This window comes from Drosophila kikkawai, chromosome 2R (genome assembly GCF_030179895.1).
Source record: "Drosophila kikkawai strain 14028-0561.14 chromosome 2R, DkikHiC1v2, whole genome shotgun sequence".
In the NCBI taxonomy this organism is placed as follows: Eukaryota; Metazoa; Arthropoda; class Insecta; order Diptera; family Drosophilidae; genus Drosophila; species Drosophila kikkawai.
This window is the reverse complement of record NC_091729.1, coordinates 19,857,538-19,880,688: the sequence shown is the minus strand read 5'-3', so window position 1 is coordinate 19,880,688 and position 23,151 is coordinate 19,857,538. Positions and strand designations below refer to the sequence as shown.

The 23,151-nt window shown below is 44.3% G+C and overlaps 1 protein-coding gene across 1 annotated transcript; it reads right to left on the bottom strand.

Moving 5' to 3' along the window:
* Nucleotides 1-3: 3 nt before the first annotated feature.
* Nucleotides 4-21,705, bottom strand: LOC138928099 (uncharacterized). Its single transcript, XM_070284404.1, is given in 3 exon segments — nt 4-232; nt 21,378-21,549; nt 21,552-21,705. Coding segments are annotated over 3 exon segments (555 nt in total).
* Between the last annotated feature and the right edge of the window lie 1,446 nt (nt 21,706-23,151).

Genomic DNA, 23,151 nt, shown 5'->3' with positions numbered 1-23,151 from the left:
GGACTAGTCGCAGGCGCGCACTTGAGCCTCGGCATCAACCGCATCATCCCCCGTCATGGACACAGTCGCAGTCACATCCATATCCACATCCACATCCACATCCCCATCATCGCCACTTGCCACGGACCGCAGCAGCGACCTCGACTGTCGCGCCATCAACTTTGATGGGGTCTGCTCAAGCATCTCCGCAGACGGCATGGCACAGTGGTTTTTGATTAAAAATATAAACTTGCTATTAAATAAAATAATAAAGAAGTGTTTATCTATGTAATAAATAGACAATTTTTACGGATCTTTCCAGGTTTTAAGATCGAGGAATGATTTTGTATTTCAATTTATTTTCCTTACATTTTTAAGAGCTGAAAACCACTGTTCCGGGTCAGAATCAGAATCGTAGCCATAGCCAGAGCTGGATGGCTCAAATGCACTCGTATTAGGTGCCAGGGCCTGACCTGAGTTAAACAAATTCATTAAAAACTCGTCACTTTGCGCAGATCACGCTGACTTGGCAGATCTTGGCTGGGGGCCCATCCATCCGCCATTCGCCATCCTCGGTTCTTGATCCTCGATCTTCAGTCGCCGGTCCTCGGTCCTCCATCTGGCATCCTCCAGATCCATGCAGCATCCTCGTGTCGAGCACCAGGCACTTGGCCCTGGCCTGTGTTTCTGGCCAATGAAGTGCTGGCCACGTAGAGCTCAGTTTTTCTGTAGTTTTTAGTTATCAGTTTTACGTTTTTTGGCCCTCGGTTTGAAAGGACTTTTCGAGTGGCCAAAGACAATATTTTCGCAGCATCCCTTCATGCAGCGTATTTGCACTTCCTCCAGGAGAGCCTTTCTGCTCGTTCTGCTCCGCGTGTTTGTATTCGGCTTCGAAATGCACTTCAATCAACTTGATCTTCGGAGCCCCTTCTGGCACTGGCACTGGCACCGCTGGCATTTCTCCTGAGAAAGCTCAGAATCAGTAACCACCGATAAGCGGCGGCGGTGGCAGTTGCACGCTCCATTGACATCTGCCTGGGAGTGGGTAAAGCCTGGCACCCGGCTCTAACGGCGGCTCATAATTGTCCAGCGGCAAAACTGAGATAGGTTTCCAGGAAGTACGCACTATGTGTGTGCCCGTCGCCGCCACTGATGCCGCCCGCTGATGTCGCCTTCGAATCGGTGAATTCCCCAAACGCATCGCCGCCACAGCTGATGAATCAGCCTTCAGGTTTCCTGGATTTCTTCTCCGGGATGTGGGAGTCAGGGCTCCAATGACTTTTACTTTCTTTCCCTGCAGTATATGAATTGGTGATGTGTATGTATGGGTGAGCTTGCATATAGGATCCCCCATATGCTCTCTGCCTGACCAGATATCGCTTTGCTATTCACCTTTTATGGCTGGACTCGAACCCGAACCCAGACGACAAAAACCCCGAATAGCCGACATACAAGCGCGCCTGTAATTTGAAGGAGAATCGGAGAATGGAGACGGGACACCGGAGATGGGAGTCTGGAGACCGGAGACCGGAGGAGACCTCAGCCCGCGACGGGCCAAGTATGACGATGATGACAAACAAGGATACCAAACTCAGAATACCAAGGAATTCTTTGGGATAATTAAAAGCACTTAAGTAGGAATTTTTTCGTCTCTCTTTCGCTCAGTCTCCCTCTGTGTTTCCTCTTTTTTTTTTTGTCAGCTCCCACTTAAATTTATATAATTTGTTATATATACATTATATACTAGGTATATATTATTTTGCAGAGCTAAACATAGAGCTCAGAGGAAGGCTAATTAGTAAATAGCAAACCATGCTTCCAAGGTATGTTAAAGATTTTTATAAACGCAATATAAACTTTTAAAGGTAAATAAACTTTAATAGTAATTTTTAAATATATATAGGTCTGATATATACCGATAATGAGAACATTCAATAGTTATTATTGTAAAATATATAGCTCAGATATTTAGTTAATGAAAACATTTCAAAATCATTAAGGAAAGTCTTGAAGTTAATGAATTTGTTTACAAATTGCCAGGGCCAGTCAGTGTGCCAGTCAAGGCATTAATTTTTATTTCATTATTTATTTTGGAAGTCCGATGGCATGCCCATGCAAATTCTCGCCGGCGCTGGGAATTGTGAAATGCTTTTAGAGCTCTGATATTCAATATTTTGCCTGCGTTTCTGCACTCAAGGCGAACTTGAACTTCGCAGGGACTCGAGTCCGAGTCCGAGTCCGACTCTGACTCTCGTGTGATTTGTGGGCATTTCGCGCGGAGACACTTCATTTATCACCTTCGCTGGAGCGGCATCGGGTTCGCTTTGAGGCTCGTCTGGGGTATCCGTATCGGTATCGCGGGCAGCCTTGACCTTGACGGAAGATTTCGCGACGATCCCGATCCCGAACCCGAAATCACACACAACAAACATTTTGCGCTGCTCGGGAATCAACATTTATTTTCTGCGGTTTCGATTTGGCCGTGGCTTTTTGTCTCGCCAGCTTTTGGCCTTATTAATGATGCAAGGCGCGATAATGACGCATGCATACCGGCGACCGATCGGGACTCCATAATACACAAATGCTAAGTGCTTCCGATCCAGCTCTCCCTCCCAGATCCACTGCTATCTGTTCTAGGAGCTGTGGCACTGCCACAAAATGCCAGGAATGGTGTTAAGCACGATTAATTCATCGACAATCCACCGAGAGTCTTCCTCCATCCTCGAACCGCCATCCTCCCGCCGCCATGCAAGTGCACCGGTGTCGAAGGCGAGCGCTAAATAAATAAATGAATTAATGGCCAATGCATGTGCGGTGCAGAAAAATCAATTAAATAAAATACGAAATACGTATACGGATACGTTAAACAAGCTGCCGCGGAACCGCAGCGAACCGAGCAAGTGGCAGAGCGGTGGCAGCAACAAGATGCAGCCGCCAGTTAATGTGCATCGACACTTGAGAAAAATTATTGAATTTACTTAATATTTTAAATAAATATTCGATTTTCTTTATATCTGAATTTAAACTACGATTTTTAGCAATTTATTCAAGATTTCTTTCTGTTTTCCAAAGTCTTGGTAAGATCTCGTCAGGGGTTGAGATGAAGACTTTCCATAAACTTTTTTATCCCTACATTCAAGTAAAAATTTGAATGAACTACAACTTATTTTTAAATCAGAAAACGTAGCACTTTTTTAAAATATTTTTTCCAGTTACTCCTTGCCTCGCAGTTCGGTGCTGACTATGCAGATGCAGATGCCGTCCGCCGCTGTTTTCTCGCCAGCTCACTTGGCACTCGCTCTGGCACTGGCACTGGCTCTGGCACAACGATATTAAATTGTTACGCTTTGGACAATTTGAACACGCGCAGGCGCAAGAAAACAACAGCAACAAAGTGATATAAAGCGAAATAAAGTGAAATAAAAATAAAGCCGGGAAGAGGTGCCTGGGAGGAGAGGCCCGAACGCAATCACAGATCGGTTGCTCGATCAATGCGGCAGATTGGCAGAGCTGCGTCTCCGTCTCCATGTACTCCATGTGGCCCCCGAGTTGGGATGATGGCTGGACAGGCGCAGGCTGGGCTCCTCTATAAGGTCGAGGCATGTGTCGGGGCCGCAGCAGTGGTAATTAACTCGTTTGCTATTGTAAATGCCTCATTGCAACACTTTTGATGCCGATTGCAACTGCAACTTTGGCTCCGCATCAGGCCCGGTCCGGCCAGTGGGTGGTCCCTGGTTGGGCGGCCCGTTTGATGGCCATAAATGTGTGATCCACATCCAAAGCCAGTTACCCCGGGCCCCTCTCTTGCGCTACCAAGAGCTAGTTTCGCTGAGTGCCTTATGAATGGGCTTAACCTTGAGTCGGGATTCCAGGAATTAGCGACACTTTGGCCATAAAGCACCCACACACACCGACAGATAGCCCCCAGATACAGCTACCCAACCCAGCCAGCCAAGAGCTTTGAATATCCGAAACCCGTCTCTAACAATGACAAATCTGAGAGCGGAGAGCCAGGCCAGATTCCCAGACCATGATGGGGCATGCTATCCCTATCCCGTCCTCGCACGACATGGTTGTGGTACCTGCCACCTAATGGATTTTATTTGTGGCCGCTCTCTTACCGATTTTTAATTTTGCCCGTGTTGCGGTGCTCCTCTGAGTGGACAGAGAGTCTCTGTCCCAGGCAAACGCGAATCTTTTATTGGGCTTAATTTGTGTTTGTGTTCCTCCCGCTGGCTCTGGTTTGGCTCCGATTCCCCTTCTCGTCTGGGACTATGACTCAATTAGCTGCGGTGACCCAAGCAAGGCCAAAACGGCAAACTGGGCGCAGTAAATGAATCGACGATCGCCGGGGATCGGTCATCTGATAGATTATATGCGACCCTGAAACATGCGGTTTTGGCATACAGAAAATAACCGAAAAATGTGTTGCCATGATGGCAAATTTGAATTGAATTGATGAAGATGAATTGTACACTAAATAATTGATCGAAAATTTTATATTCCAAAAGGTGACTTAAAGCGAATTTAAAGAGCTTGCCAAAATAAAGACAATGAGGGTTGATTTTCGGAATTATTTCAAGCAGAAAGAGTGACTAAACAATCTGAATTGGTAAGAAAACTAATGCTTAAATACCAGTATATTATTTATGCCTATATATATTTATAACTCTATCATTCAGCTACCTACTTCAACTATCTGATTAAACTATCTATTTAAAACCTATATACTTATTCAATATACAATTATATATATTAAATAATTATCTTATTTTATATGTCCCTGTCAAATTCTCACTTCTCACTTTCAATTGTCCAATAACAAGCCAAGACTTCCTTCGCCGCTGCCGCAAAATCCAGAAAACGAAAGACTTAAGCAACGAACTTTGTCGCATAAAGGAATCGGAGACACGAGCAACTTATGCAAATAACACCGGTTCCATTGGTGGTGCTGTTCTTGCTCTTGCTGCTGTTGTTGTTTTTGTTGTTATTCCTGTTGCTGTCGCTATTACCTGTCTGTGGCATGTTTGGAGTGTTGGAGGCGCTTCCTTTTTTGCCGCTCAGCCAGGATAAACAAAGACCTTAAGCAGACAGCAGGATGTGTCAGACATAATTTTCATAATTTTACGCCACGAATCTGCAAGATTTCTGGCATTTACTAAAGCCCCACCCCTCGTCTCCCGTCTCTTTCCATTACCGCTCTTTCTCTCACTCTTTTTTCTCTTCTTTTCTTGGACTTGAAACTTAATACGCCAACAGCAAACCAGCAACTGGATAAGGACAAGGCGGGCGAGAGATAGAGAGCGAGAGAGGGTGCAGCTCCCCCCAGTGGATGAGCCCCCTTGAGAAGGAACCCTTCTGGATCTGAGGTGTGAATTCTTAACCGGATATGAGTGAAACGCATCTTCCAGGACAACCCAGACGACGCCTCCATCATCGTCGTCGTCGTCGTCATCGTCATCGTCCAGGGGAAGCGACACAATTCCCAGGAGACGGCGACGAACCAGAGCCGGGAGGAGGATATCGCAGTATCGCAGGCGGGGCCCTATTTAACCAACTGATAGATTGACAGATCCCCTCCCACTCTCCCAGCCAGTTGAGGAAATTTCACCCGAGCACATGCCACTTTGGCTTCCATTTAATAAATTCAATTCGCTGGCTCCCTTGCCAGGGCATTCTGCATTTTGCATTTTGCGGCCAGTCGCTTGTAAACAATCGAATTACACATGCTCCCCTGGACTTAACACCAAACAGATTAGATGAACGTCCAGGTCGAGGTCTTGGATTGGCTAAAGGAGAATGAGAGTGGCGACAGTTCCACGGCAGGAGATTGTCTGGGAATGCAGCTGAAGAAGCCAGGGAAAAGAGTTTACTTTCTAGGCAGGAAATTAAGGGGAAATTGTATTCTTAAAGTCGAAGGTCGTCAAATAACAATTTAATCCTTTCCTCTATTTTCTGTATTAGAAATTTTAAGAGAAAATTGTGATTTAGTGATTTCTATATATTTAATTTATTGTTCATTAACACCCCCTAAATACTTTATGACTCTTTTTAGTTAAAAACAATTATTTCTCACTAAATTAAAAAAAACCCCAAATACATTTACCTACCAATTTCAAAGAGACATGAGCAATAACCAGCTTTGAAAGCCACATAAAGGCGAATATGTTCAATAAAAATGTTTAGTACTCTAATACGTAGTAGAGGTTTTATGGCCCTGTTTTTTAGGCTTAAGTTAACGAGCTGTTAAAACTAAGCTGGCTGAAAAGTCGGTCACCCGTCCGAGTTGCAGCCAGTCCTCCTGCCTTTCCCTAAGCTCCGGTTTGCATCCTCAAAAGATGCCAAAGCCATTCTCCAAATGGCACCACGACCTTTTCACACCTTCCTAACCATCCTTACCCCATCCTTTGTCCTCTTCCCATTGTAATAATTCATTTTTTTAATTTTTTTTCGCCTGACAAAGACGCGCTGGTATCGATTTCACTTGCATCCGCTTTTGACAAACTTCTTTGAAATCGACTTTGACAAATTTCTGGCTGTCTGGCCCAAGGGAAACTCTTCAACTCTTCCCTTTGTTTTTTCCCAGCTATATATTTTTTCTGTAAGCGAAACCGAACTCGTGCAGTCGTGGAGACGACGGGTCAGACATAGATCTCAGTAACGGCGCCACATTTCCAGCTCGATCTATTTTTACACTAAGAGCACTTTTCCATTTCCATATTCTAATGGCGAACGAAAGCGAAATGTCGCCAGCATCGCCCACGAGCGTCTGCTCACAGCATCTGTAGTCGGTATTTGCATCTGGATCTGGTCGAATGCCGGCCGATAAGTTGTCATAAATTTGAGCCAATGTCCAATGTGTTCGTTCAGCAAATGCAAATGCTAATTCGCAGTCCGAGCTGCGAGCTGCGAGCTGTTGTGGCATAATTTTTATGGCCAAACGCCTGTCAAGAGCAATTGAATGAATGCGAACTGCATCCAAAGACGGACAGCCCGGCCTCGGCTGCGAATGGGATTTAGATTTGAATTTGGATTTCGATTTGGATATACAGACTCGAAGGCATTTAGTCGGACAAGCCAACTTACAAGCCAAATCGCAAAGTCAGCGGGGAGAGCTAGCAAGGGGATTACCTCAAGAGTTGGGCAGGGCAGCTGGGAGGTATTGCTTTTCATTTTACATTTATTTGGAATTAAAAAGAAATAATTTATTAGTATTCTAGAATATCTTAGATCTTATTTTTGCTAACAAATAATAGTAATAATTACATAAAATAAACTCCTACTAGCTATAGTGTATTTAATAGTCGCTGAACCCCTTACCAACTCCATTAGCCTTTATTCAAACACATTAACTCAATCGGCGCCTTCGAAGCATTCAAATGATTTACACCGAATTATATTCGCCAGGCAGGTCCGTTCCAACTGGATTCAGTAGCCGGTCATATGTGCATATATATCGCGTTAGTGGGCTTATTTGTCCGAATGGAATGTGAGCTTGGCTAATCAGTGGCATAATTAATATTAATTTATATGAGAGAGTCAATTGCACTTATCGACAATTTGCATTGGCGCATGGCAATTGTCGCCTTCCTCTATCCCAGAGCCAGTGGCCAATAATGGTTTCAGTCTCGTTACCGATTCGGATTCGGATTCCGAACGAAAGCACATACCTCAGAGAGCAGAATTGTGGTGCAAAGAAAGTCTAGAGTGAAAGAAACTGTAACAAGTTCAGGCACTCAAAGCGGTCACTTGGCACTTGGCACATTTTATGACCGGGCCAGAAGAGATCGGAGACCGAGGAGAGACAGACCCCTGAGAGTGGAGGGCGGTAGGTCGTCGACGGAAAGACAACTGAAAAGTGTTTCGTTTCGTGGTCGGCTGACCATTTCTCGGGGCCCCCCGATCTCGAACTGGAGTTTATTTTGTTTTTTCTTAACGAGGCGCTGCCAAGTCACTGTCAAAATATTGAAATAAAGGAATTTTCAATTTTAATTTCTTTAGCGCTCACACGTGAAAGGCCAGAAAGAGAGGTGGCTAACGTTCCAAGGAAGTGACTCTGTTCTTATGTTAATGATTGTTATTCTAAGCGATAAATGAGCGTGGGTAAATAAAAAAAAACCGAAGTGTGCAGGGTAGGAAACCCTTTTTTGGAATTGACACATGCAACAAATTTTTCCATTAAATTGTGAAAAAGAAACAGAGTTTCTAAGGGGGTAAAAGTGTCTAGAGATAGCCAAATGTTTAGCATAATTTAACACTGAATTTTAACTTGGGGGGAAAGCAATCTACATACATTTCTACCTTAAAGAATATAATTATAACATTTTAAAATACATCCCTCTACGTTTTCAAGTTATAATTTCTCACTTGAATTACAAAATATTTCAGTGATCCCCTTTGATTGCTCGATTAAATCATTCCCCTCCACTTTATGGCCTCACTTTCCTTTTCCAATCAGGGATTACTTATTCAATCGATACTCCCACTCCCCCTTCTGCCGATATCGGCCATAATTTGAGTGCAGTTAACTCAAATATTCAGATTTCTTTCGCGCAGAGAGAGAGGATATAATTTGGATGCTGTTGCCTGGGTTCCCAACGAGCGTTTCTTAGTTGGTTTTAGCCTGGCTGCTCGGCCTGGCCTGGGCTCCTCATTTATGCAAATTTCACTCAATATGCAAAACATAATCATTTTGTTATAAGCCACAAAGAACGCACTCCGGAGGAGACTGGCGAACGGAGCACTGGACTGTGGACCACGAACACGCCCTCAGCCTGGAGAGGGGATGCAGGCCGAGCAATAAAGCAGCCAGCTCTAAATAACTCAAACTATCACGAGCAGGAGGAGCAAGCGCAGGAGGAGCAGGTACAGGAGGAGGAGTGGAGGAGCAGCAGAACAGCAGAAGGAAAAAGGAAGAAGGAGGCGGGCGATCCAGGCACACACTCAGGGCGGAGGACGATCAATCGTTTAAAAATTTAAATAATATATATGTTTGCCAGTCGGCGGGCAACTCGCAGCTCGCAACTCGCAGCGCGAAACTGTAACAGTCGAGATGTCGGAGTTGAAGTAGGTGGAGCAGCTTCAGTTCCAGCTCCAGCTCCAGTTCCAGCAGGAGCAGCAGCAGCAGCAGGAGCATCGGAAGCAGCCAGGGATGAGGGGCCTTTGAGGCTGGGACAGGAGTCGTGGCAAGTTCAGTGAGTTGAACGCATATCGGGCGCATGCCCTGCGGCGATTTATGCTTAAAACGGTGTAGATTCCTGGGCCGCAGACACTCAGAGAAAACAGAGGTAGAAATCTATAGAAAATATTTTTATTCAAATAAATATCCTAAATTTATGACCATCAAAAAGAATCTAAAAGAACTATGTCTTCTTATCTTCCTTTATTATATTTCTAAAATATATCCAAGTAACCCTTACTATTTTCTCTCTCTGCATCGTCGGAGCTGCCACAAAGGAGAGCTCGCGCTTCAAAACACAACAACAGGATGGTGCAGAAGTCAGGGGGCGGAGATGGAGGGGGACAGGGGGTCCGTTCCGAAGAGCAGACAGCTAGGCTGCTTATTAAGCGATCTAGTGATCGCCGATCGCCGGCCCCCAATGTTTTTTACAGGTTAAGGAACTTTTTTGGAGCATGTCGGGGTGTGTCCGCCGAGTGCATCTTCCCTTGGGCCCCGCAAGCCCCTGCTCTCTATTCAAATCCCCAAATAAACCGAAAACCCCGAACCAGTTTCGGGCCTAGGCCAGGGCCATGGGAGTTAATTGATTCGAGACGAACTTCTTTGGAAATCTCACTTGAAGTATGATTTATCCGATGCGGAATCATTGAAGCAAATTAATGAACCATTGGCTTGACAATCCCACAGGAATCGGGGCCCTGATGAGTCACATCCATCCAGCGGAAAGCCGATCATCATGATCCCCAAGAACCCACTCCCCCGCCCCCGCACTGCGACCGCTCTTGATGGAGGTGTGACAGCTGCGCTTTTGATTGTTTTGGGTTTGGTCTTCGACTCCGGCTTCGACTTGGGCTAGGAATCGGCTTACGCTGATTGATAATGTAGCTCAATTAATTGTCAATTGTAATTTCCAGTAGCTGCCGCTTGCTACATTCAAATGCAACTGTCAGCGCAGCTGTCAGTCGGGATTTTTCATAAAGCTTCGAGAGCCCGAGCCCACTCTCGGTTTATCCGAAAGCCTTAACCACAAATTGAGGTAAACGCTTCTACCTCCAACTGGGTTGGACTGATCCCATCCTCTGAGATCCCAGACAACCGCAGAGATAATGCCAAATGCGGTCGCTCGCATTTTGTCGCCATCTTTCCACCTTTGCCTTTCGCTAATGAAATTCAGAAATTCATTTTCTTTGATTGCCGCTGCCAGGCCAAGGTGCGCCTCTAGCCCGCTCCTGAGTGCCACTGTTGTGGGTTGTGGTTGAAGCCACAGGATGATGGGTTTATCTCAGGGATCTGGATATGTTAAGCCTTCTTCCCGCGTACAAAGTTCCTCTGGCCAGGGGACTCTCTTCTCTAAAATCAGAGCAGCTCTCCTTGATTCATAGCTGAACATTACTTCATATTTCCTAGATGTCTTCGAAATTTATATAGCAAAAATTAGGATAAATGGAAAATATCTCGAACTTTTTATATAACAAAGTTGTGCACCTTTTACCTGAATTCCTTCATTTAACGCCTTATTTTTTAGAATTTTCATAACCCCATTATTACTCTAACAAAAGTCTATATCAGGTGTTAACATTACCACTACAGTTTTTATACCCTTGCAGGGTATTATAATTTCAGTCAGAAGTTTGCAACGCAGTGAAGGAGACGTTTCCGACCCTATAAAGTATATATATTCTTGATCAGCATCAACAGCCGAGTCGATCTAGCCATGTCCGTCTGTCCATCTGTCCGTCTGTCCGTCTGTCCGTCTGTCCGTCTGTCCACCTGTCCGTTTCTACGCAAACTAGTCCCTCAGTTTAAAAGCTATCTGAATGAAACTTTGCATATAGTCTTCTATATACTCTCACTGCTATATATGTCGGAACGGGCCGGATCGGACGACTATATCATATAGCTGCCATACAAATGTCCGATAAATTTTTAGAAAAAAAATTATAACTTTGCTGTTTTTCAATATTTTTGCACCATTTTTTAGATATGGCCATTTTATACTATTTCTAAATTTTGGTAAAAATTTTATGAAAATCGGACGACTATATGATATAGCTGTCATAGGAACGATCGGGAAATTAATAGGAAAAAAATTATTGCTTCGTTGTTTTTCAACGTATTTGTATCTACTCTGAGATATAGGCTTTTTTTATTGTTCTAGAATTTTGGTATAAATTTCATAGAAATCGGACAACTATATCATATAGCTGCCATATAAACCGATCGGTAGATGTATACAAAATGTAAAGCTGGGAATGCAAAACTGTAACTGTCAAACTGTAAACATAATAAGTATAGGTAAAATGTAATGAAATAATATCTGCAAGGGTATACAAACTTCGGCGTGCCGAAGTTAGCTTCCTTTCTTGTTATATTTCTAATTGGTGGCATTATTAAATTATTCAATTATCTTGTTTCTAATATTAAATGGCATATAGCAAGGCCTGTGGCAGAACAACAGTTCTTATTCAGAGGCCAGTTCCATGCTCAAAATCTGATATATACTCATACCTCCATCCGATTGCAACCCAAACTATATATATCGCATGTTGTTCGAACATGGTGAACTGTCGCACGTTTGTGGAGGTCTTGCCACGACTTCCATTGCGGATTTTGGAGCTGCTTTTGATTGACAGTTAAACGCCGCACTGCAATTTGCAATTTGGCACATTAATCATGCGCCGCATGTTGCACACACACCGCACACACTCAGACTCACGGCAACAGGTGGCAGCGACTCATTTGTGTCGATTCTCGTCGTCGTCGTCGTCAGGTGAATGTAAATGTGATTTGGTGTCGCCAAAAATGCCAGGCACGAAAAATAAAAACCAAAATAAAAGCAAGAAAAGCACGCTTGATTTGCAAATGGCATTCACTTTTTTTGCCGGCGCGACAAAAATTTAATCAAATCTCATGTAATTATGACATTTGCAAATGTTTGCCTTGGCGCAACTCCCTCGTCCAGCCTCCGGTTCAAGATTTCAACAATGCCAAATAGTTAACAAAATTCACGAATTGTCCAGGGGTTAATTGGGAAAAATATTTAATGGTGTATTGGAGGTGTTTTGTGGGTCTATGGGAATGAGTTAGGAAGGTCGTGCATATAGCTGTAGTTGGAAATAATTTTATATTTAAATAAATGCTATCTTAATAGTGGAATCTATGAATTCATTCGATTAAAACCTTTTAATAAATGTTATTATATATTTCTATATAAATATATAGAAATTTTTTAAACAAAAGGGTTTTATATATAAAGAATTTCCCCTATTTAGCTCGATCTTGGCCAGCTGAAGTTCCGTTTCTTACTGTCCCTTTTAACCAACTTTATCCAGGCAGCCGGCAAGTTCCCGCGGTAATTTCAGCTCAATTAGGGAAATGTGTAATTACTCGTTGGAACAGCGAGATAATCTATCTGGTTAGCCACCAGTGCGAACCGGCGATCTTGACCAGCGGTGAGCAGGAGGAGGAGGAGCCAACCCGGACGGAAGTCACAAGAGGGCGGCGGCGTCTGGGCTCTTGACATTGTTTTTGTCAGCAGAGTTACATAGAACCGAATCGCGAGAGGGCTAAGCCGCCGCCGCTGCCGGAATGGGTTTCCGGGAACTTCGCGGCCAACACAGGGACAGGAGGCAGAGGAGGAGTAGGAGCAGAAGCTAAACAGGGTGGCAGGAGGGCCACAACCACTGGGGATGGCATGCAAAACAAGCAAACTGACAGACAGCCAACCAGGCAGCGACATGCAAAGTCGACAACGAGAACAAATTGCTGCCGTTGGAGGCTGCCACAGCTGCCCCATCTGGCAGGCCGTGGAAAGCCGGCGGGGGGAAAAATCGGTGGGGAAAGCGCTTTGCAACGACATCTCGAGCAGGGCCAGGAGCAGGGCGAGAGCAGAGATGCCGCCGAGCAGGAGACGGGCAGCTCCGTCATAACTCAGTCTATTGGCTTGTTAAGCGAATTTTCCAATATCGCAGCGTTCCAGGTTCGTAATTACGAGATGCGTCTAGGGCCTCTTAGCGCTCTACACTGAGGGAAATTGGTGTGGGAAAAAATATATTATATATTATATATATACCTAATTCTTTAAAATTAAGTTACGCCCTAATTCCCCCAACTAAACATTTGTAAATTAAAGGGAAAATTAAAACCCGCGAAATTTCTTCTTTTAAAACAGAAAATAACAAAGAGATTGTAGAATATTAATAAACAAAATTATAGATAATTTAATTAAAAACCCCCCTTTTCCCCCAGTGTACAAATCGTGCGTGCTCCGAAGTAGATGAAGCTTCGATTGGTCGAGCCGAGAAAGGTGATCGAAGGAGAAGCCCCGTACTTCCTTCGATATTTATTTTTGCGTACGAGTATTTCGGCCTTTGGGCCATTTTTTCGACTATAAATACCAAACCAGCAGCTTCGGTCACCTCCGCCCGCTGCAGCTGCCTCGATGTCCCCATACATAAATGTATCTGGTGGATGCGGAGCCAGCTGGTTTCGCGTATTAAGCTATTTTCCTTGCAGCTCATGTCCGCTTATCAAACGCATGCAAAGCACTAGCCTCGGACTTGGACTTGGACTTGGAGCTGGCAAGAGAAACGAGCAGGAGGAGGACACCAATCGGGCAGAGTGCACTCGATTGTCCATGTCGAAGACCATGTCCATGTCCTCGCTTGCAGTGCGCCAAATGATTTATTAAAAATCTTTTATTATTTATAGTTGCCTCGGCTCAAGGCTGTCAAATAAGTTGAGGTAATTAATTAAGCTCCAAAGCCGGCCGCATGGACATTGCTCTAAGGATGCTGCTGTGGGGGAAGATGGGGTTTGTGCCGCCTTAATCTTTTCGGAACTCATTGAAAACGATACCTGTAACTGGAATATATAGTTGGGTATATAAACCATTTGCTACTGTAATTGATTAGCAATTAAAAACATTTCAGAAGATTTGTTAAAACTTGCGTTTATAAGATATAAAATAATAAAACAGGGACTTCGTTTGGAGAGTTAAAAGAGTGTGTATTTAATTATATAAAATTAGATTGCCCTCATTATAAATAAATACTTATCCACAATATCTCAAAACATTATTAATCCCCCAGCAGATAATCTTTTATGTTCAAAAAACTATCTCTTTCTTGCTAAATAAATCAACATTAAATCATCTGAAACCATTTCTCTTGAACCCTCCCAACAGTAAACCTCAAAAAGTCACTACTTTCCCTTTTCTTTTTCTACACAAAATTAATCTGCGAGTTCATCACAATTCCTCAATGAAAATCGTGGAATGAAAAGGCAATTTTTTGTTGCCATTTAAGGGGGGCGGTCATCTGACACCTGACTCTGGGATTGCGTGCGGCTAATTGAAGAGGGGCACTGGCAATGCAAACGAATCATTTGAAACACCTCATTTGGGTGAAATGGAAATGGCAATTTTCGGACTGAACAGCGCGTTAAAGGCGTTAAATGCCCCAATAACCGAGGCCGAGGCCGAGACCGAGATCCGCAAAAAGCCGGCAAAACGACGGCAAACGAAATAACAGAGCAAACCCACAAACGAAATCGAAATGCTGAGTTCTCTGTGTCATTAAGTGGAACATGCGATGGTCTCCGCAGGCGAGGACGAGGCACCTGGCCAGGGGCTTGGGGGATACGGCAATAAAAGGCCTCGCCAAATTAGAGGTTATCCATTTGGGCAAATAAAAGTCGAGGGCGTGCTGGAAGCTGCACAGATTCGCGGGTGTTAATTGCTGGGCGCGACTCATCTCTGCCAGAAGCTGGGGATTTCAGAATTCAATTGACAGCCAACCAGGAGTAGCTGCATCTTGGAATACAGTTTTTGGAAAGGGGAAACATCTCTAGGATTTGTTAATTTGCCTTGATTGGGGGGGTATTAACAGGGATCTTGTGAGAAATAAGTGGTTTCGGTTTATCTATCCATTAAGTAAAGTACTTTTAGTCGAGTTAATTGGGCTCTAATATTATTATGAATACTTAATTTAATATCTTAATATTGATCTTGTTTGTCTTTATCCAAGTTCTTAAACTAATTTCATAATTATATTATTTTTAGTAGGTAGCAAAGAGGTTTAATGTTAAAGACACTCCTCACCATTTCGTATGATGTGTTTTGAATTAGTGCTTCCTTAACCTATTCCAAGGCTTCAATTATCCAATTCTAAGCTATGTCCTTGGATTTTGATCGGTTTCCCTCTGGAAACGTACAATTTATAGCCTTGGCTCGACTTGTGTCACGTACGCCAACGGAGTCGCCGCGCCTTGGCACCTGCTACTTGGCAAATTAATAAATGATTATTATATTACGCAGCCCGTTAACTTAAGATGCGATTTTGACATAACGAGGGCACACACCGCCAATTGTCGTTAGGAGAGAGAGAGGCTGAAACCGAAACCAAAACCCAGACCGAGGAGAACTCTGGGCTGGCCGCCTCGTCTCCCAATAATTTATCCATTAAGATTGCACGCGCCCGATTATGTGCTACGTGGTTGGGTTCCCGCGACGGCTCCTAGATGGAGATGGAGATGGTTATTGGGCTCAGCCCACAGTTGATTTAATGCGCCAAATTATAAAATTGTTGTTGATTTAATTTTATGAGTGTAAACCGCTCCGATCAGTCAGTGCTACTCGTCTTTGTTTACCATCTGCAGCGCTCCATCTTTGCCGGCCTTAGTGCCCAAGTCCAAGTCCGACTCTGGTCGAGAGTCTTGTAACCATGTTCTCGCAGTTTATCGCAAATCTCCAGCCACCGCAACCGAAAAACTGCAGCTCCAGCCTCAACGTACACGAACGTGACATGTGAATTAGGAATCGGACATGGGACACGGAGTACTCCGGGAAACGGCTCCCTTTTTCCCATACTTGTTCTCCATTTATCTTGTTTTTCATAAATTAATTGACACTAATATGGCGCTAGATATCAAAAGTGATTGAGCTTGGGGTCTGAGATATATAGAATAATGGAGTTTATTAATTATAAACATTATGTTGAACTTGTTTAAATTATAAAACACAGAGCTCTTAAATTCCACAAGCCATATCTCAAGGTAAGAAACTTCCTCTTACACACTATTAATCGAAAGAGATCACCTTTTAGGACGCTAGACTTAATCATCGTAAAACAAGCTTCAAGAGAATCAACAACAGTGAAGGGGATAATCCACAAAGGAGAGATTTCTCCAGCTTCCAACTCCCACTCCAACTCCATCTCCATTTGCTTTTTGGAGCCCATCAATTGGCTCTCACATCTCTGTTCGCTGTGACCTGCTTGGGTGCTCTGTCAATTAAGCAGGGACTCTCTGGTACCGAGTCCATTTCCATCTTTATTTCCACCTAAAGACGACCAACATGGTCAGCCACCCGCTGCTCTTGGCAGTCAATAATCGAAATACTAAACCCGCTTAACTGCAGTCCGCCAGAGGTACGAGATGGGATCGGGTTAGGGAGTGGGTAAGTCTCTCAACTGGGAACCCAGAGATCGGTGATCAGAGAACGGGGGAAGTAACCCGCAGCCTGGGACGTGCACAATTTGGCGCCCTACTTTGGACCCTTGGCTCCTACGCAAAAGGGCACGAAGGGATCGCGGCGGCAAAAGTGTTAATAAATCGCCGGGGACCCAATGCGGAGCACGGGGATTTGTTTCAAACTGTTTTTATATTATTTTTACAACTTCGTTTGGAGGGTGCACGTAGTCCCTTCACGGTGCCTGGTTATTACTTAACAAATTAGCTCAAATTAATCAGAAACGAAAGTAACGCCGCATGCAGCGCTTCGGGGTCAAGACAAATGGACGCCTGCGCAGTGAGGGGGCAACTGTGGCATCCGATCCCCCGATCTGCTCCGTGCTGAACTATCCACCTGGGTGGCTGTCAAACTGTGGCCGGGCCAATGACACCGACACCGTACAGTATACATAAGTGCATCCATTTCGATCCGCTCCGAAGAGATCTCAGATGCCTCAGACAATTTGCAAGCTTTCAATCAAGCTGGCTCGGGGTTCTGCATTCTGGATTGGCTCCCTAATCGATCACAGAACTCGTATTCCCCGCTGCCAAGAGGCTCTCCGGCTTCGATTCCATCATTCATGCGATCAGCATTATCTGCCGTCAGGCATCGTTGTCAGCTACCTACTCCCGACGCCCGACTCCCGAGCAAGTGGCTCTTGGGATGGGATGCATCTGCATCTGCATCGGCATCGCCAGTGCGTAAGAGCCTCGCCAAAAGCGTAATTAACGTTCGCATATTTTGCTGTCGGATTATCGCAGTCGCGACTGCGCGACAAAAGCTTCCTGTGCAAATTGAACGGATAATTGCGAGCCGTAACTGTAAACACACAGACACAAGAATCCCGGTCAAGAGGGGAAAAACGTTGGCAGAAATTAGTCCCCAATTTAAGGAGGTAAAGCATACTTGAGTTTGTTTTTAAGTTTTCCTGAATTAAGATTATTTTTTCTTCTAACTATTCCTAACATCTCTTTTCCATTTAATCCATCAAAACATCTCAATATTAAAACAAATAATACCCTAGTTTCTAATAAGTTACAATAAAACAATATTAATAATCGTGTTATCTTTGACTTAAAGTCCATTAAAACCCCAGTTAAAATAAAATAAAAAACCATAACGAGAGGAATCCTTACCTCCAAAGGAAACCCAATTAAGTAAGCACAAATCTCTGGCAATTAATAATCGCTTGACAATGTCTCCCTGCTAGCGAGGGTGGTCTCGGTCTAAACTCAGGAATTTTCCGCTTTCCCAGCAGTTGAAAGAATACTATGGCAAGTCTCGAGTGGCCTCGACTGTTTGTAAAGTGATATGAGCACATTTTCCTGCCACAATCGAACTCTCCGCTCATCCGCTGCCTTCTAATCCTTCGCATGGACGCTTATCGCCCGCGCCCTGGACGCTAATTTGATGAGTCATGTGTGCCGACTCCGACTGCGGTCCGATAGCCATCTGCCCCGGCCCATGCTCTGTTCCAGAGGCACCCCTTCCATGGCCCATTCACCTGAGTTGTCCCTCTACCTGCTCGATTGGGCATTGTCGTAAATTTAGGGTTTGTCATTGAATGGGAGTGTTTAGGCATCATCTAGGGACGATATGTTTGTGTTTGCATTGAGTTTTCGTAGAAAATGTCGCAAGAAATGGTAAAATTGTAAAATGGGAAAAGCGGGGAATGTCAACACACACAAAGGTCCGCTTGGTTGGGGGAGAACTAGATGATAATCGGATCGTGGATGGTACCCTTGGGTATCTCATTTCTCCATAAAAATTGGTAACAATGAAGAGCCATTTCTCCTTCTTCTCTCCTCTGGCGCTGCTCCGTTGTTGGGAACGTAATTACTTTGATATCCGAGCCAGGAGGCATTCCTTAAGACCTATCGAATCCCATTTACACGGCTCATCGATCCAAGGAAAAGGACTTGCGTTGCCGCCGGAGAAAGTCGGATATCGGTATCAGGGACTGGAGCAGATGTCTGGCAGGATAGCCTGCCGCCGGTGAGGATTTTCGCGGTATCACTTTGAGTGGCATTTTGAAAAGGAAATACATTGCAGCTTATTTTATAGAACATTAAAACTAGCCATTCGGAACGTAGTCTTTTGGAGGGTTTATATAATGTATACTTTTCGAATTGTTTAGGTTTCATGGTCTCTAATATTATTAAGAGCAAAGTTCTAAAAGAATTTTTAGCTGTTTTCTTGATACATAAAAACAAACTAATATTAATTAATTTTATATTTCAAACCACTTTTATGTTCTTCAGAAAATCCCTACTCAGACAACTAATTTAGGAATCAAATATCTTAGTTTATCACCTTTATAATATTATTCATTTAATATAATCGTATAAATATTTATGTTCCTGTTAATATCCTCTTTATAGCCCTTTCTGACTTCGCCAAAAATCCAAATCAATTTAGAATTAAACATTTAATCCAGCCACAAAATCCGCCATGAATGGAGGAAACCTTCCTCATGGCGGCGGCTCCTTGGAAGCATTTCGGGAATTACTCTCTAATGCGAATCCAATCGCGAGTCTGTGTTTGTGAGTCATCTGCGTTTGCAATTCCAGAGTCCCAGTCGGAGTCACAGAGATTCATTGGCCATTCGGCTGGCTGCCCCCCGGAGCTATCATAAAATGCCGACGTCGCCGAAAGGAAGCGGCTCCCAGGCCAAGTCGAAGTGGAAGTCGGACGGGGGATAGCGGAAGCGGAGGAGGACTAAGGTCGGTCGCCTACTTACTCCAGAGCTGTCAGCTTATCATTTCGCTTTTAGCGCACACCAACCTCGGCGGAAAGTGTGTCCTGCGACGGTGTGGCAGAGTGTGAGTGAGTGCACTACGAAAAATTTCGGGTATGCATTATATGAAATTAATGATAAATTATATAAGTGAAATTTGGGGGGAATTAATTAAGGTTTAAACTAGGTTGAAGAGAGAGCTATAAAAGGTATTCACTGAATACGGAAAACTACTTTTCGCTTATAATTCCCAAGTGGTCTTACAACAATTTTAGACTATATATTTAAATAAGTTATAGATATTTAGATCTAAAATTTATATATTTTAAATAAATATAAACTCGTATCCTCTACTCGTTTCAGTGTCTCGTTGGAGGCTCATTATCGGAGTGCGCTCAATGGAATGTAATGGTGGCCCCTACTCCAACACCGCCTGCCTAAAGCCGCCACTTGACTTGGCCCTCACCTGGATCGTTCGCTCATCTCCATCGCCCTCGTCTCACCATTCCGCGGCCCGCATCCCGCATCCTCTGATCACCTGGGCCGCAGCTTGCGTGCTGGAGCGCCGCTGTCTCCGCTGGCATTTCGTGTTATCCTTCAGCTCAATTTCGGCTACTTTTGGATGTCCCCCAGCGAGTGAGTGTGTGGCAGTGTGTGTGTGTGCAGTGAGTGGATTGCATTGCATGTCGCATGTCGCACTCGAACTCAAAAACCCAAACCAAAACTCGAACTCCGACTCCGACTCCGACTCGCTGTGTGTCTCTCCCCGCGTCCGTCCGATAAGGTTTTAAGTTATGACCTTTTAAAATGTCCAAATGCGGCGATAACACGTGATTACTACAAATGTATTCGGAGAGTGCAGCGGATCAGGATGCAGCAGGGCCCTTACGGGAGAGAGAGATGGCCAGCTTGGCAACAGGCAACAAATTGTTTTGGCCGCCAAACTAACAAATGAAATCCTAAATCACACCAAACTCCCGCTGCTCTCACTCTTGGCAAGCTTCTGTCCATCATTCGCTGGGCCTCCAGGACACAGGATTCCAGACCCGTCCATCGTGGTAGCTATTCATGCGAAGGAATCATAAATATCGATCAAAACGTCAACGTTTTATCTATTCCACAAATCGATTGTACACTGCGGATATTAAGAGTTCCTAAATGTTGAAATCTAGGGTTGCATTAAAAATATATAGATTTTATATACAGATTATATAGAACATTACCTTAACTTTCAAAACACATCTGATTATAGACCGCTTTTATTACGTTTATTACGAAAAAATGTTCTAGTAAAAATGCATATTAAATCTAGGTAATAAAATCTTATCAAGATTATGTGAACATGCCAAGGAGAACCCTTCCTTCCTGTCCACCGGATAGTTCCCACACCATCCACCTTCCCAGAGAATGCATCCCTGGTCGCTGTGCTCCCATTCACCATGTAAAAGACCTCGCAAAGGACTGGGGGTTGGGGGTCGATCACTTTGTAAATTGTTGGGCCTTGCATAATTTAAGCATAATTCTTATTTTATTTTTGCCGTGTCCGTGTGTACGCGAAGGCTCCCAGGAATTTCATCTTTCGCTGGCATATGTCGATTGCGGCCAGATATCCGTCGCTACCCGACAAAATGCTCCAAGGGATTTCCGCCCCACTCCGCTTCGCTCCAAAGCTGCACTGCACTGCGATCCGCTCCGGTCCGATCCTGGACCCCGCTGGCTGCTGATTATTATAAGAGGGGGCCAGGACATATAGATGGCTAATAATAACAATAATAATATGCGTTCGCTTATCAAAATTGACGTCAGATCTTATTGATATGCATCTGGATGCAGTGCAGCGAACTTTTGGCCAGGCCACAAAGGAAAATCGTGTCAGGGAATCGCTTGGGCTTAATTGAAGCGTTATTATGCGACTGTCACATACACGCACGTATGCAAAATGTGTGTGCCACGAACTCCGGCTGTGACTCCACCAATCCCTGCCTGGATCCTGCTGCGCCTGCGCGAAGCCTGCGCGAAACCTTCGCTTCACCTTCGCTCAGTTTGACAGATGCCTCAGAATTTTTAAGCACCGCGGGCCATCTCGGAACTTCTGCCACGGCAGCCGTCTTTTATTAATCAGCAGACTGTCGAGTCCCGGGCTCGCTCGGGTCCCGGGCCGGGGCTGCGGTTGCGAATATTATTTATATCGAATTTAATAATAATTCTTGAGCCGCTGCCGCTGTTGCTGTTGCTGCGTAGGTTGCTGCTGCCGCTGCTGCTTCTGCTCTTGGCCAGTTTGATCAGCTCAGAAATTTGCATTGATCGACGTTGCAGATATGGACAGGCAGAGGCCAAGCACAAGGTCTTTCACTGAGAGAAAAAAAGCAGAGAAGGCGCTTATCTCGGGAGAAAGTAGTTCTCGGGCAACTCGCTTGCCTTGGCTAAGTCAGCACCGTATTTGTCTTGACATTCCGTGTAACGATAGATTGCGTTGACAGCTAATTTGTTAACTGGATCAAATAGATACAAATCGCGGCGAGTTCAGGAATGTCTATCAAATGTTCAAGCCACCAATTAAGTAGTATAAACTTCCATCAACTGGAGTGACTACTTATATTTAGATAAGTACTTATTTAAGTCTGTGAGATCTGGAAAATATTCATTATATTATATTTTATATTACCTATAGATAAGCAGTGCTAAGCTAGAAGATTGAATTCTAGGAATCACCAGCGACTTTTTGCCAGTGCATCAAGACAGAAAAGACAACTCCGAAATATCGAGATGTGAAGATGCTGCTGCTGCTGCTGCCGCCAATCGACCCCAGCGCTTATGATGAACGATCTCGGACGTGGGCGGGCGGTGAAGGTGGCGGCGTCGGCGGTGGCGGTGGCCATTCAACTCCATATACTTTCGCCCGGGCGAAAAGTATGCGCCGCCCTTATTAGCATGCCGCGAACGTTGCAGCGGAGGAAAGTAGGTTACCCTGCGCCTGCCCCTCTGGCTTAATGTGCCGTTTTGTTAAATTGCAGCGTTAAGAATTGCGCACATAAAGCATTTTGTTGTCAAACTGATTTCTGATCGTACATAATTTTTATCTTGATCCAAATAAGCCTTACACGATCAGAACGCAGCTCTCCTCCATCTGGGGGCCCCTAGGGCCGCGAAAACCAGAAACCGGCCACAGCAACACTGTACTGGCAACGGCATCGACATCCACATCGTTAATATATGCATGCGTGGTCAGAGGCGATATATGCTGGCGAGCTACGAATCCCGGCTACAAATGAGTCTTGGCCATATGCAAAATGTATCAAAATTATGAGCGTATTTCCCAAAAAATACTTATGGCTCTTGGGCGTTTCAAATGTTATGCCTTATTTGTCGCTGCGTTGCCGCCCCGTCGCCCACAAAAATATAAAAAAAACGCCGAAAATGGCTAAGTGGCCGGCACTTAAGTGCACCATAAAATTCGAAACGCATAAATCATCCCCAAAATCCACATAATAATCGGTTAAATGGATGTCCGAAACACGAGTCGGCGATAACAAAACTATGACTCCGTTGTCTCCCGAACTTGGCTTTAAATTGACACAAAAATCAAATCAACTTTTTATGGCCGCAGTTATGAAGCCGGAGTGTTTTATTGTCCATCGTTAACTTTCGAGAATATCAATTTGGGTCTTAATATTGTTCCAGGCGCTCCATTGATTATGCGATAACTATCAATAAAAATATAAATAAAAATTCGAAATGCCCGATGAT